Raw genomic sequence first — 14,081 nt, 5'->3', positions numbered from 1 at the left:
TTCCGTTGCACGCGGCCCTTTCCGATGGATGGCTGAAAATAATCTTACACGCCACGGCCGCCGATGAAATTTCAATCGGGGCACAGGTCTAAGTATTCAAGTATTAGTTGCTCATGCAGCTTAGAGTAGAGTATTCGTATAGTTGGGCAAGTTGGTTAAAGCTGAGAGCAGAGCGGATAAATAAATCAATTAGTACTGAATGATGATGCGTTTTCTATGATAGAAAGAAGATTCTTAGTAATATTTCTGACTTTGATTCCAAGTGCTTAGTAGTAGACGATTTTCATATGTACTGTCTATTACTCTTTTAACACTTTTCACATGCTCTAGTATTCTGGCAAACGACAAAAAGACATTCTCGGTTAAATGGTGCTTCTGAAAAACAACCATTTCTGCCAAACGACATTTTCCGCCATAGGTTCGCCCAAATGGCCCTTTCTGGCAAACGACTATTTCGGGCGATCGACGTTTTCGGCTAAATGACCCATCGGCTAAACGGCTTCTTTGGCCAAATAACAAGTTCGGCCAAACGTGATTTTCGGCCGTATGTTCATTACGGCCAAATGACATTTTCTGTCAATTGAATTTTGACCAGAAGACCAGATTGGTTTCAGCCATTTTTCTAAAAAATTTCGGCCCATTGACCTTCAGCCAAATTACTTCTGGCCAAACAACCCTTCCACATGACAGACAAAATTTAACCAAATTGTTCAGTTCAATGCATTCGTTTATTTCAGAAAGTGGTTCTTCTGAATTCATTCATTGCCTCTATGGTATGGTATTTGCCATCAATTATTTCTCCGTACTGTACGCACACAGCCAAAATCACCACAAATCACAGTGGCTAAAACTGTATTCTAATAGTACCTTTATTATTCAATTTAGCGTAATGGTGTCTTCGAGACATTTTATCAGTAAGTTAATGCGCTTCTTTGAAGGTATTCAGCTTATTGATCAATCCCTCTAAAAGTGAGATGAAGAATTTAATTTTTCCACTACACAACATATAAGGTTTGATTTCTCATAAAAGTTGTAGCAAAAGTTCTTCTGAAACACCAAGTTCGTTATTCCGTTACTTTGGGATCTTTTACGTTTTATACAGTCAACCCCTTAGAAATGTTTTTTCACCATGTCTTTTTCACTTAAATTTATACATTTTGAGCTTGGTCTAGAAAGTTTTAGATAATATTAAAATACACTGTTTGATGGCTATTGTGACTTAAAAGCTTGAAAAATAGAAAAGTTATAACAGTTTTATTGGATTTATTGGTCATATTCGCTACTACGGGCGAATTGAATCAGTCAATCTCATATGCATAACAAAGTACAAGTAATGAACTTTAAATTAATACCTGAACTGTAGGTAGAGTTGTAAGCGGATGTAAGGAATGTTTCATCAAAAACCATTTCCTACTATGCAAGGTAGAAATCACAAGGAGTTGATGATCCAATGGTACTATTGAATAAACGCACTAAAAACACGATTTTTGCCACTGTGCAAAGGTAGGAAGTTTCGATGGAACAACACAGCGACAGAAATTCCGATGTAACAATTGCATTTGGAAAATCGAAGCAATGCCTTTCTAAAAATTAATACAAACTAAATAACATCAACCAAAAATGGCCATGAAGAAAAACGGTTCCTTTTTGCAGAGACACACATGTCCCAACATTTGAGAAACTTTTTCAACAATATTTCAGACTCTAAAATCAGATGATTTCATCTATTTGTTTTCACTTCCATAAATAATAAAGAGATTATGAAATATGTTTCACCATTATATTTGCTAATCTATCCATTCTCCTCTGGTCGAATTTTTGTAACAGGAGAAACTGGATTTTCAAGAATGATGTAGATGTTTGCACTTTAATTTCTATTGACGGTACTGCATAACATCAGTAACATCGATATGGTGGAGTACCGATATACTATAAAGAAATTGCTGAGTTTGATCGAACCACGGCTCCTCATTTCCTGAAGTACTCTTCTTTTATCTGTTCGGTAAATGAATTAATTATAATTTCACCCCTCTCCCCTTCCTAAGTTTTATTGAAAGGAATTCCGTGACGCATAAAATGCTTAGTTCAATAGCACATCATAACAGTTATCGTCTTGATCTATCCCAAAAGAGCAGCAACTTTGCTGCACGCCACATTTAATTTACCTTCCAACTGTCTGCAACTAAATTACCGGCACCAGCCCAACGGAGTATTTCGAAGTGTTAAACAAAATCAACTGGTCTCCGCCTTCATTGCATTCCAGCAATTTTCCTCTCCTCTGGACGGCAGCGTCACTTCTCTTCATTCGACCCAACGCTGGCCCATTTTCACTGGCACTTGAGCTAAGCAGCAGCAAACACCCGGACGACCGCTTCACCGAAACCAGCCGACAGCGCCCGCCATGAATAAAACAATTGCAAAAGTACGCGCGAAAATTGAAAATTGAATTTCAAACAAAAATGAGCAGCAAACTTCGCTTCGGCAATTTCATTTCCTTAGGGGCATACTTTTGGGGGAGAGGCAGCGAACAATACCCGCAGACAGTTTGAAGGCAGGGTGCTGCAGTTCGGTGGGAAGAGGGCGAATATATTCGTCAAACAATTATTTCTAATAATGCCCCAAACTGTTTGCTCCGCTCGCCTCGCGCCTCATTTTTATTGTTCGTACTCAACCGTCAGCAGCGGAACAAAATATGGATGACGGGTAATAAAGTGAAAAATTAATAAACCAGTCCAATCTACGGTTCATGGAATGGAATCTTGAGCGAAACTGGTGGAATTAAATCTTGTGCGAGAAATGCGACTTCAATATGCTTGTCTTATTCGATGAGGGAATTCCAACCAATCCGAGTGAAATATTCTTTTTCTCTAGTGTTCTGGAAGCTTATGCCTTTGGCAATAAACTTGTTGCCGACTTCCAACTAATTGTTTTGGATTCATTTTCAACGCAAAGCCAACGCATTCGGTGGAATTTATCCCCTTCTGGCTTGTGGAAAATTCCGCAAAGCAAAAAACCTCGTTTTGTTCTGTAAGCATTGGTTAGATACAATTGATTCGGACAAAAAGAAAATTATTCAAGTTTCCACATCTGGTTCATTAAGTTGATCATAAATACAATCTACATAATTTTATTCTTATTTAATTATTAGTTAATCGTTTATCTTTCTCAACTATCCTTAGCAGATCCTTGATATCATTGCAATTATAATGATACAAACACTGATATATTGCACCCCAAAACGAGTGATACAAACTCCACTGATCCGACCGTATTTCGAATGTCTTATCAATGTTCAAGTACTTTGGATTAGCTGAATTTCCGTCGTACGGAGGCCACAACGGCCTTGATCCAGGATTATTTGGAGTCCTACGACGAAAAATATTCTATTAAATATGTTCAATGTCATCAGATATCTATCTAAACCCACCCGAACTTGATGAAGTTTGTCACAAACTGGACCGTTTGCTCATGTATCCGCCACTCATCTCTGAAACTACTTCGGTTTGCCAACGCCTCTCTCACATTATGAGGAGTGAAGATGTAGCCCAACTCGTCGCCATGGACCGCACCGTAGTGCTTCACATCATATTCGTAAGCCTTCTTGTACCAGCCAAATTTTCCATCGAATTGAAATCGGAAGAAGTAGGTTTTATCTGGAACCCATTTGGAATACTCTCTCAGTAAATGCTTGTTCGGGAAGAACCAGTTTGCTGTATTCGCCAATTCCAAATAAAACACATTTTTGTCCAGCTCAATTCCTCCACGTTCCGCAAGTTCCGCAGCTCTGTCCACAATTGCATCGATGTAGCTTTTTAGCGTTTCATTTTGAAAATTGGGAAAGTTCTCACCTATCCAATAGTCATCAACATAGCTGAGAAACAGCTCAAACTCTTCAGAGGATTGACCAAACAGCAATGCCACGTCGTTGTGAGGCTTCGAGCGGATCAGCTCTTGCGGTGATCGCGTTACAACTGCATCCGCAGCGTCGAGTTCAGCGCTTGGCACACAAAATCCATAGTTGACGGTTGCAAATTTGTAAATAATATCTTTGTTCCAGAACGACTTGAAGTCGACCGATTTCATTTGCTCGATCGATGTGATATTTAATTCCTTAAAATACTGATGTGTGTAGAGGCCGGCATCGTAGAGAAAAGCCCACGGGGCCAGCATTGATCCTCCTAAGGCAAAAGCCTGTTTGAACAGTCCTTGGAGTTTTCCGAATACAGATGATAAGTAACTGAGGCGGCACCAGCACTGTGTCCCATGAGAGTAACTATTCGCGGATCGCCACCAAAATGACGAATGTATCTTTGAACCCATTGCAGGGCAGTTCGCTGATCTTTGAGCCCAAAATTTCCGCTAATGTTAAACTCATCTGATCGTAAGAATCCCAGCTGATCCAGTCGATACTGAATACTTACAATAATGATTTCCTGGAGCAATTGATATTAGTTAAAATATGAAAACTGTATTCTTGTATCTTGACTCACGTTATCAATAAGCAGGTCCACTCCGTGTAGGTCGCTGGTGGAGGACCCAACTGAAAAACTTCCTCCGTGGACGAACACCAACACGGGTAATAATCGCGAGCTATTCAGGCCATAAGGTCGATAGACATCCAAGAACAGGCAGTCCTCATCGCCCAAAACCTGCGTCGCGTTATTCAAATCGTCAACTTGTGGGCATACGCTTCCCAATGTGAGGTAGTTTTGTTCGCCACGAGGGGGAAGCAACACTGGATTCTACAAACAAGAACAGATTTGTGTCACATTCTCCAACAAGCATCTTCATTTGCATCCCATACCTCGAATCGAAGCGCACCCTTTGGAGGCTCTGCATAGCGAATCCCTAGGAATTCGCAGTACGGATTCCTGTTAAACGTTTGTCGGGGAATTCCCCGACCTCTGCTCTGTTCTCCAAATTCCACGATGCACCCATTTCTCGGAACCGATGCGCCACTTATTCCACAGAGAATCACAATCGTCACGAGCAGAGCACCCGTCTGCGATAACATTTCACACTAGTTTTGTTTGCTCGTTCAATCGGGCGAAAAGAAAAGATGAACGCGCGCGAGCCGAGATACACTATCGCATTAAATTACGATGCAAAACTCGTCAAACGCTATTCTGGAAGCGCGTAGTCGTCTTCTAATCGCTACTACTTCCGACCGCGGAACTGTACGAAGTGTGCACTGAATCAAAAACAACAAACTGCCCAATCTTGACCTTTTCTATGTGACCTGCATTTCATTCATTCAGCGGCAGCAGAATAAACTCTCAAGAATAAAACAGTAAATAAAATTCAACGGTCCTGTAAACAATTTATTTTTCACTTAATTTTATTTGAGGGCACTCTAATTTAATCTGACATACATGACTAAGGATGAGATAGGCATGGACTGGCCTTTAACACATTAATTGGGCCGGTTTCTGAAAGTACAAAACTACAAAAGAAAAAGCGGGGTTTAGTGTTCCAGTGTTTCAAGAATGGTCTTTTTGGGAAAACTACAACTACAAGAGACTTTTAGAACCTGGACAGTATACTGGCCTAGGAAACAAAATGTTATCGAATTCACTGAAAGACACAATCCTGAGGGGTGCCCCGTGGAACTCGATATTTTTTTTGCTGAAAGTTTCGTAAATAAGGACATAAAAAACATTTTTTTTCTCCCCATACTAAGCTGGGTCAGTATACTGGACAGTTGACCCAATTTTCTATACCGGATTCGGAACCCTGCCAGCTTCAGCATGTTGTTGCTGCGTAGCCCTTACTCGTATGATTTGAAAAAACTTAAAGGTGCAGCCCAATCGGGTTGTACGCAAGGTGACGTAGGACTACGTAGCTATACGAAATGGATGGTATTTGCCATTATGATTAGTATCTCTTTATTAACATTGAGCAAACTGCTCGGAGGTCAACTGAATCAAGAAGCCGAATAGTAGCCTCCCAGTTGGATGGACTTTGAGTCTCCAGCCGTGGAAGAGGGATTAACGCGTTAACAAGTTCTCCCAACAAACAATTTTAGTTGAATAAGCTAGTTTCCTAGCTGAAGAAAAACTATTTTTGGTTGAAAGAAGTGCTTTATTAGCTTTCAATGTTTGGATGACCGGTTTTTGCCCACGATGGGAAGCGCACGTGTATCGTTTTCTATGACGCCATAGATTAGCAAAATAAGAGGAACCTTCAAGACTTAATTACACACAGGAGTCAGGATTTGACCTATTTATCCAAGAAGAGGTATAGACCGTTGGGAAAAATCTTCATCCAGATAAAGCAGACTTAAGTTTTTCGAATTTATCCGTTTAAACTGACCACTGACGATTCTGTAGATATCATTAAGTACCATACTGCGCCATTTCAAACTTTAAAGCGGCTTAACGAGAATTTTCCACTAAGATGGCGTCTTCATCGATTTGGCTGTCGTCGGCGGAAAGTGCATTTTTCTGGCAATATTATTTGGTTTTGTTTCTGTTAGTCATTGGAAATGAAATCGATTCTTTTCCGGGCAACCATTTTATAGCAGAAGAGGTTAACTAACTACAACCAAACGCTTGTCGGAAAATTGCGTTGAAATTTCAGCATCACCACTGGTGGCGCGGGATCGCAACGGACGCCTGTTTGATAACAAAACACATTTTTCACATAAATGCTGGTCAGGGGTTGAATGATCTGCAGCAACCATTCCGACGACCACCACCAATGCGATGGTTTTCCATTGCAACTTCTACCATCGCATTCGTACTGCTGAGTCCGCGTGCGCCGGAAAGCAGCTTTCTTGTATTCAATGAATTAAACCCGTTAGCCCCGCCCCTTTGTAGTAAGTAGTAGTAGTAAAATTCTTCTTTATTTAAACAATTTTTGTTCTACAATTATTTTTAAACATGTACAGTGATCGGCCGGCTTGGCCCTCCAACTTCAATTTTAATTATTATTATTATTTTTATGTTGTTACTTAATTTTTAAAATATAATGTATCATGACGGCCTTCAGGAGGCGCTAGTGTGTGTGTGTTTTTTTTTTAATTTGATAACCTAACTACTATGTACACTAATATTTACAACTAGTTTATTTGTGGACGCAATAGCGCCCGTGGCAAGTGTTTTATTTTTTAATTTTTGAGAGTGATATGTTCTTTTTGCTTTAAAAAAATCCAAATTTTCAACGTCTATTGTCTGTGATTTTTCATCAAATGCTGTGTCTGGTTGTCTAAGGTTGTCGCTGGTTTTGTTTTCTACATCTGATAGTAAAGAAGAATTGAAGTGTCAAATATTTTATTTTTTTGTGAGAATTTCCCCGCGTACTCCGTCTGGTTTGCTAGTCACCGGACAGACAAACAGGGCTATTATATTTATGATAAAAATTTGATAACCTAGATTGGAACTAGCGCCCTAATTGGAGCCTGATCCGAATGCAAGTAACGGACCCTAAACTTTTCTTTACACTCACCAAAGCGTTCATGTAAGGTTTTATTCCGGCCAGACGGTGGACCTCGGATGTTCTTGTCCTGGGAGGGTGTTGAGGATCATCCTCAGGAATTTGTTTTGGACCCGTTGAAGTTTGAGGTGGTGGGTTTTAGCGCAGCTCTCCCAGACCGGCATGCCATATTCGACCACAGGGAGAATGATTTGCTTGTAAACAACAAGCTTATTGTTCAGAGACAATGACGACCGGCGGTTGATCAAAGGGTACAGTAGTTACACTTTGTCACCGTTTTGTCAACCTGTTGCCTGAAAATAAGCTTAGTGTCAAGGGTCAAGCCAAGGTAGTCGGCCTCATTCGCCCATTACACAGTCGTGCCATTGATTTTACAGTCCACAGGCGGAACAAGTTTAGGGGATTTAGAGTGGGGAAAAATGATGACCTGAGTTTTCGCCGCGTTGATACAGATCTTCCAGCTGGTGAGGTACTCTGTCAGTGCATCCAGGCCTCGTTGGAGTTTTGGCACAAGCGCTATGATCACTCTACCATTGTAGACGATGGAGGTGTCATATGCGAACAGAGACAGCATGCCACCTTCTGGAGGTTCTGGCATGTCGGAGGTGAACGGGTTGAACAACAGGGGCCCGAGGATACTGCCCTGGGGGACGCCTGCGACGATGTTGTGCGCATTGGAACTCGCTCCGCTGCTTGAGACCCGGAATGTCCTTGCCAACAGATAATTGTTGATGATTTTCACCAGGTAGCTGGGAAGATTGTAGCGTTGTAGTTTGTACACCAGGCCATCATGCCATACATTGTCAAATGCCTTCTCGACATCGAGATGTTTTTGAGACAAACTTTCGGAAGACTCAAGTAACCGGTGATGAATAGCTTTTTCGAATAGCTTGGATAACCCTGAGAGAAGGCTGATGGATCGATAACTTTTGGGGAGGAAGGATCCTTCCCAGGCTTCCGGATAGGGATGTCTTTCGCTGACTTCCAGGACGATGGGAAGTAGCTGAGCCGGAGACACTGATTAAAGATCAGCGAGAGGTGCTCAAAGGACGGAGCACTCATGTGTTTGAGCTCGAGATTCAGGATGCTTTCGACGCCTGGGGCCTTCATGTTCTTCGATGATTTGATATAGGCCGTCAATTCGCCAGTTGAGATCTCCAACTCCTCCGAGACGTCGTTGGGAATCAAATGGATGTTGTTAGCATGCTTGTTGACGGCTGCTTCGTGTGGACTGACGCTGTTCTGCCCAAGATTGTGTGAGCTGACGAAGTGACGACCTATTTCAGCGACCTTCGCTGCAGGATTTCAATTTCATTTAATCGTACATACATGACTAAGGATGAGATAGGCATGGACTGGTCTTTAACACATTAATTGGGCCGGTTTCTGAAAATACAAAACTACAAAAGAAAAAGCGAGGTTTAGTGTTCCAGTGTTTCAAGAATGGTCTTTTTGGGAAAACATAACCAAGAGACTTTTAGAACCTGGACAGTATACTGGCCTAGAACAAAATGTTATCGAATTCACTGAAAGACACAATCCTGAAGGGTGCCCGTGGAACCGATATTTTTTTGCTGAAAGTTTCGTAAAAGGACATAAAAACATTTTTTTTCTCCCATACCAAGCTGGGTCAGTATACTGGGCAGTTGACCCAATTTTCTATACCGGATTCGGAACCCTGCCACCTTCAGCATGTTGTTGCTGTGTAGCCCTTACTCGTAAGATTTGAAAAACTTAGAGCAGCCCAATTGGGTTGTAGCAAGGTGATAGGACTACGTGAGCATGAAATGGATGGTATTTGCCATTATGATTAGTATCTCTTTATTAACATTGAGCAAACTGCTCGGAGGTCAACTGAACAAAGAAGTCGAATAGTAGCCTCCCAGTTGGATGGACTTTGAGTCTCCAGCCGTGGAAGAGGGATTAAAGCGATATTTATTTGTAAGTTCTCCCAACAAACAATTTTAGTTGAATAAGCTAGTTTCCTAGCTGAAGAAAACTATTTTGTGAAAAGTGCTTTATTAGCTTTCAATGTTTGTTGAACGGTTTTTGCCCGCGATGGAAGCACACGTGTATCGTTTTCTATGACGCCGTTAGCAAAATAAGAGGAACTTCAAGACTTAATTACACACAGGAGTCAGGACTTGACCTATTTATCCAAGAAGAGGTATAGGATGCAGAATAAACTCCCACTAATAAAGCAGTAAATAACATTCAACGGTCCTGTAAAAAATTTATTTTTCACTTACTTTTATTTGAGGGCACTCTAAATATCTGACCAAGGATGTTATCGATCATTTAGTAATTTGCTTTCGATCATTTAGTAGTTTATCAATAACTCATTCCAAAATGTGTTGTATGGTGGACTTTTAGTGTAAAGGTTTTTCTACAACTTTGCCTAATGGTTCGTTGTTTGAACTCCACTAGTAACGGAGTTATAGCGCTAGTTGCAGTAACTTAGACTAAATGACAACAAAACTCCAATCATTTAGTTTAAGTTACTGCAACTAGCGCCATAACTCCGTCATTAGTTGAATTCTAACAACGTGCCATTAGGCAGAGTTGTAGAAAAACCTTCGCACTAGAAGTCCACCATACAACACATTTTGAAATTCAGCTTTTGGAATGAGTTATTGAAAAACCCTGAATCATCCACCTAGCGGTGTTGGTGCCTTTCTCATGCAAAAAAAATACTGAAAAATATGAGTGAGTGTTTTGTATAGCGTGTTTTGCGCATAGAAAATAGTATTTTGACCATAACTTCTGATCCCATATTCCCATCTGGCCAATTTTCAATAGCAAATAATGGATTCTCAGTCGAATGGAAATTGTTACGAGCAATTCGGCCAATGCTAAGTTCCAAAAAGTGTGTCTACAAAATTTTGTACACATACACACATATACACACACAAACACATACATACACACAAACAGACATCACCTTAATTCGTCGAACTGAGTCGATTGGTATATAATACTATGGGTGTCCGAGCCTTCTATCAAAAGTTTGGTTTTGGGAGTGATCATATAGCCTTTACGTATCCTTAGTATACGAGAAAGGCAAAAACTACTAAATGATCTAGCGCAAATTATTAAAATTACTAAATGATCGGTAACATCCTTGACCTGACATACATGATGAGATAGGCAAGGGCTGTCCTTTAACACATGAATAGGTCCGGTTCCTGAAAGTACGAAACTACAAAAGAAAAGGCGACCATTCTGTTGGGTTTAAGAGAGATCTTTTTGGGAAAACTACAACTACAAGAGACTTTTATAAACTGGACAGTTGATCAAATTTTCTATACCGGACACCTTCACTGCCGTAATCTGAAAAAGTGACGTATGCGCCAAATTACAAACTGCATGTTTCGCATTTTTCTGTTAATGAGATGTCAGAAGTACAAAGAAAGCTGTAAATGACCTGCATATAGACAACATCACGATCTCCCAAAATACCTCGAACTTCTCTGAAGGGTTGTTTACCTCGGGCCTCAAGGGTATCCAATGATTTCTCTCTGGAGGCGTCATTTTCCGAGCAGAACCAAACTACGTGATCGATGTCATCATAACCGGCTCCGCACATACAAAAGATGCTGTCGACAAGGTTTATTCTGTACATATGTCCGTTTAGTTATTGGACATTAGTCTCGACATCACGCGAATGAAATTAGGTGATTATCAAACTTATAGTGGCTGAACTACTTCTAGACCAACATTTGAAAAGGGCGGAACAGCCAAAATGTATTCTACAGGTCTACATAAAAAGGATAAAGAATCAGTAGGAATAAATTTTGGTTGTTACACCTTTCTAAATGTTTGTCTAGACTTAGTTTTTAAAGCTACTAAACATCAAGACGTAACAGCAACTAAACAATCTCAAAAACAATATATCCAGGGCAGATTTACAGTTCTGTTATTTTGAAAAGTATGGCGAAGCAATGATTGCTTTGTGATAAGGTAGTATTAATATTTTTCAATGTTTTTATCGATAAAACTTACTGTGTACCTTTTCCATTGGATATTTACCGTACTTTTTTAAAATCGGGTCGATAAAAACGTAAAAAAATATTTCGATCATTTTTAAAAAACCAACTAAAAAAAAAATTATAACTTTTTTGTCCAACATTTCTCCATTATGACTCATAGTGCAAAAAAATACATATATTATCTGCTACAACATATCAAAAAATAAAAAATATTGAAAAAATCGATTTTGGGAAATCGATTTTAAAGTTTTCTTTTCAATGTTCGAACAATTTTTTTCCACAGTTTATATTTTTTTCACATAGCCTCATTGATTACCTAAAACTTTGCGAAGACATCAAAACGATCGGACAAGCCGTTTTTAAGTTAATTTTTTAAAGTGTTCAAGGTGTTTTTGCCAAGGCCAATGCAAATGGCAAAGCAATGATGCAAATTTTGTTTTTGATCATAAAGAATGTATATGCAAAATTTCAAAGAAATCAAAAAATACAAAAATAAATCGACCCTTGATTTCACAGAGAATTGCTCTTCTTGCTTTTTCCTCCTCCCTTTTCCTATATCCGTCTTTCTTTTTCCTTCTTTCTTCATCCTTCTTCCTCCTTTCTTCTTTACTCTTTATTCATTATTCTTTATTTTGGATTTTTTGGCTTTCTCAGTCTTATGTATTCAATATGGTAAGTTTTACTAAATTAATGATTTCGTGTGTGTTACTTCTACGTGAAGTTAAACGATTTACAATGATATGGAAATGCTAATATCATCTTCCAAACTTGGACGTACATGTTCATGATAGAATTAGAGGCGAAAGTATAGAATTGATAGTTCCGTCAGGATACGGCAGGCATGAAGAATGTTTTTATAGAAGTCGATTTGAAAGCGAGCGGAGGGCAATATTTGTGACGGCACATATCACACGACCTTCCTTCTGCCAAGCTCCCGTATGAAGGGGGAGGGAAGAATATCAGTGTGGAAGCTGATATATCTCCACTGGCTCCATGTCCTTTCTACCAAATGTCATTCGACCAAATGTCATTCGACGAAATGTCTTTCGACGAAATGGTATAGATTCTTATGAGGGTGTCGCTAAGTCGGAGGCCTCTCGTTAAGTAAGTTCCACATCAACACTTCCTCCCTCTCACTAGTTACGGTGAAAATGGGCGTGGCCAGGAGTAGAAATCCTTATGCTTTTGTAATTTTTGTTTAAGACTGAAATCAAGGACCTCTTGATTTCTTATAACAGTCTAAATAAGGATCTCAAAAGTAAAACATGAGTATCACTAGTGTCTAATCTACAAGCTATGCCGTAACAATGCTTATGCTAATGTTATTGCATACTAGCTTTATGTACCCGGCCTTGCTCGGAGTTGCCAGTTTGGTTTGCAGTTTTTTTTTCACAATCTGAAAATAATTAACCAATTGCCTAACAGGGTAACTGTGTTTACTTGTTGATACTTTATCATTTGATTAAAAGAAGACTTTTGGAAATATTGACTGATTTTGAAGAAGGGATTGTGGGTTTGAATAGCCTTATTCCGGACAAACGTCTATTTCTAAAGAAGGGAAAAAATCCACCGATGTCACATTTCGGGCAAATGCATATTTTTAAAGAAGGGATCACACCCATCATTGCCTTATTCCAAGAAAATGCCTACTTTTAAAGGAGCAATCACATCCACCATCCAGAGGGAAACACATTATTCATTGCTTTTCACTGGGCAAACTATGATTCCGATAAAGGGTAACATTTATCATTGCTTTATACCCAGCAAATGCATGCTTTCTATGAAAGATTTTTCCGTTGCTGTTCAGTATTATCCCAAATTCACTTCATGTTGAATGACCTTATGCCAAATAGCGTTATGTTAATGACCTGCTTCATTCAGGGAAATGTTACTGTCGACGATTTTGAGGAATTGTTTTCGGAGCATTGTACAATGTCAAAGAACCTCGGATGAACTAAATAAGAGGGATTTTAAATTAAGTCGTTTTCTAAACAATATCCAACCCCAACATCCTCTCGCATTTCAAAAACTCCTCCCGGCCTCTCTAAAATAATTTCCTTTGGGTAAACAATACGTGTTTAAATATTTGATTTGAATTCACCCATGCGATAAAAAGGTATACTAAACTGTTCGTTTAATAAATATACCCTCTCTCGTTCAGCTATGACAGTCCTACCCAGTCTGACATAGTCTTCCTTAGACAAATTTGGTTAACATCGGTGAATGGGTTCAGAAGTTATGTTGAATTGATCGCTAACTAAACAATACCCCTCTCATAAAACCTCCCCATTTTAAAAGGACCTACCCATATCCACTAAAATCGTTTTCTTAGGACAGACAATATTTGATACAAATTTGGTTCAAATCGGTCATGGGGCTCAAGACTTACATTGAGTTGATCGATTGCTAAACAATACCCCTCCCCCCATACCATCTCTTATTTCCAAAGAGCATGCCTAACCTCCCTATCGTCGTTTCCTTAAGATAAAGAATGTGTGTTCCAAATTTGGAAGAAATCGGCTAAGGGGTTCAGAAGTTACACTGAGTTGATCGATAACCTAGCAATAAAAAAAGTTGACATTGACTGAAATACATTTACCTGTAGGACGCACTTGCCCCTTCAAACGGGGCAAGTGAGACCTATTCTGTTTTATACTG

The 14,081-nt window shown here is 39.6% G+C and overlaps 1 protein-coding gene across 1 annotated transcript; it reads right to left on the bottom strand.

Annotated features, from left to right (window-relative positions):
- Positions 1 to 3,086: 3,086 nt before the first annotated feature.
- On the bottom strand, positions 3,087 to 5,208 carry LOC134224079 (esterase B1-like). The gene is given in 5 exon segments (XM_062703312.1): positions 3,087 to 3,366; positions 3,428 to 4,208; positions 4,211 to 4,433; positions 4,491 to 4,742; positions 4,805 to 5,208. Coding segments are annotated over 5 exon segments (1,695 nt in total). The 5' UTR covers positions 5,015 to 5,208; the 3' UTR covers positions 3,087 to 3,137.
- Between the last annotated feature and the right edge of the window lie 8,873 nt (positions 5,209 to 14,081).

The sequence above is a fragment of the Armigeres subalbatus genome, chromosome 3 (genome assembly GCF_024139115.2).
Source record: "Armigeres subalbatus isolate Guangzhou_Male chromosome 3, GZ_Asu_2, whole genome shotgun sequence".
NCBI lineage: Eukaryota > Metazoa > Arthropoda > Insecta > Diptera > Culicidae > Armigeres > Armigeres subalbatus.
The sequence above is the reverse complement of the archived record's forward strand: the minus strand, read 5'-3'. Positions and strand labels throughout refer to the sequence as shown.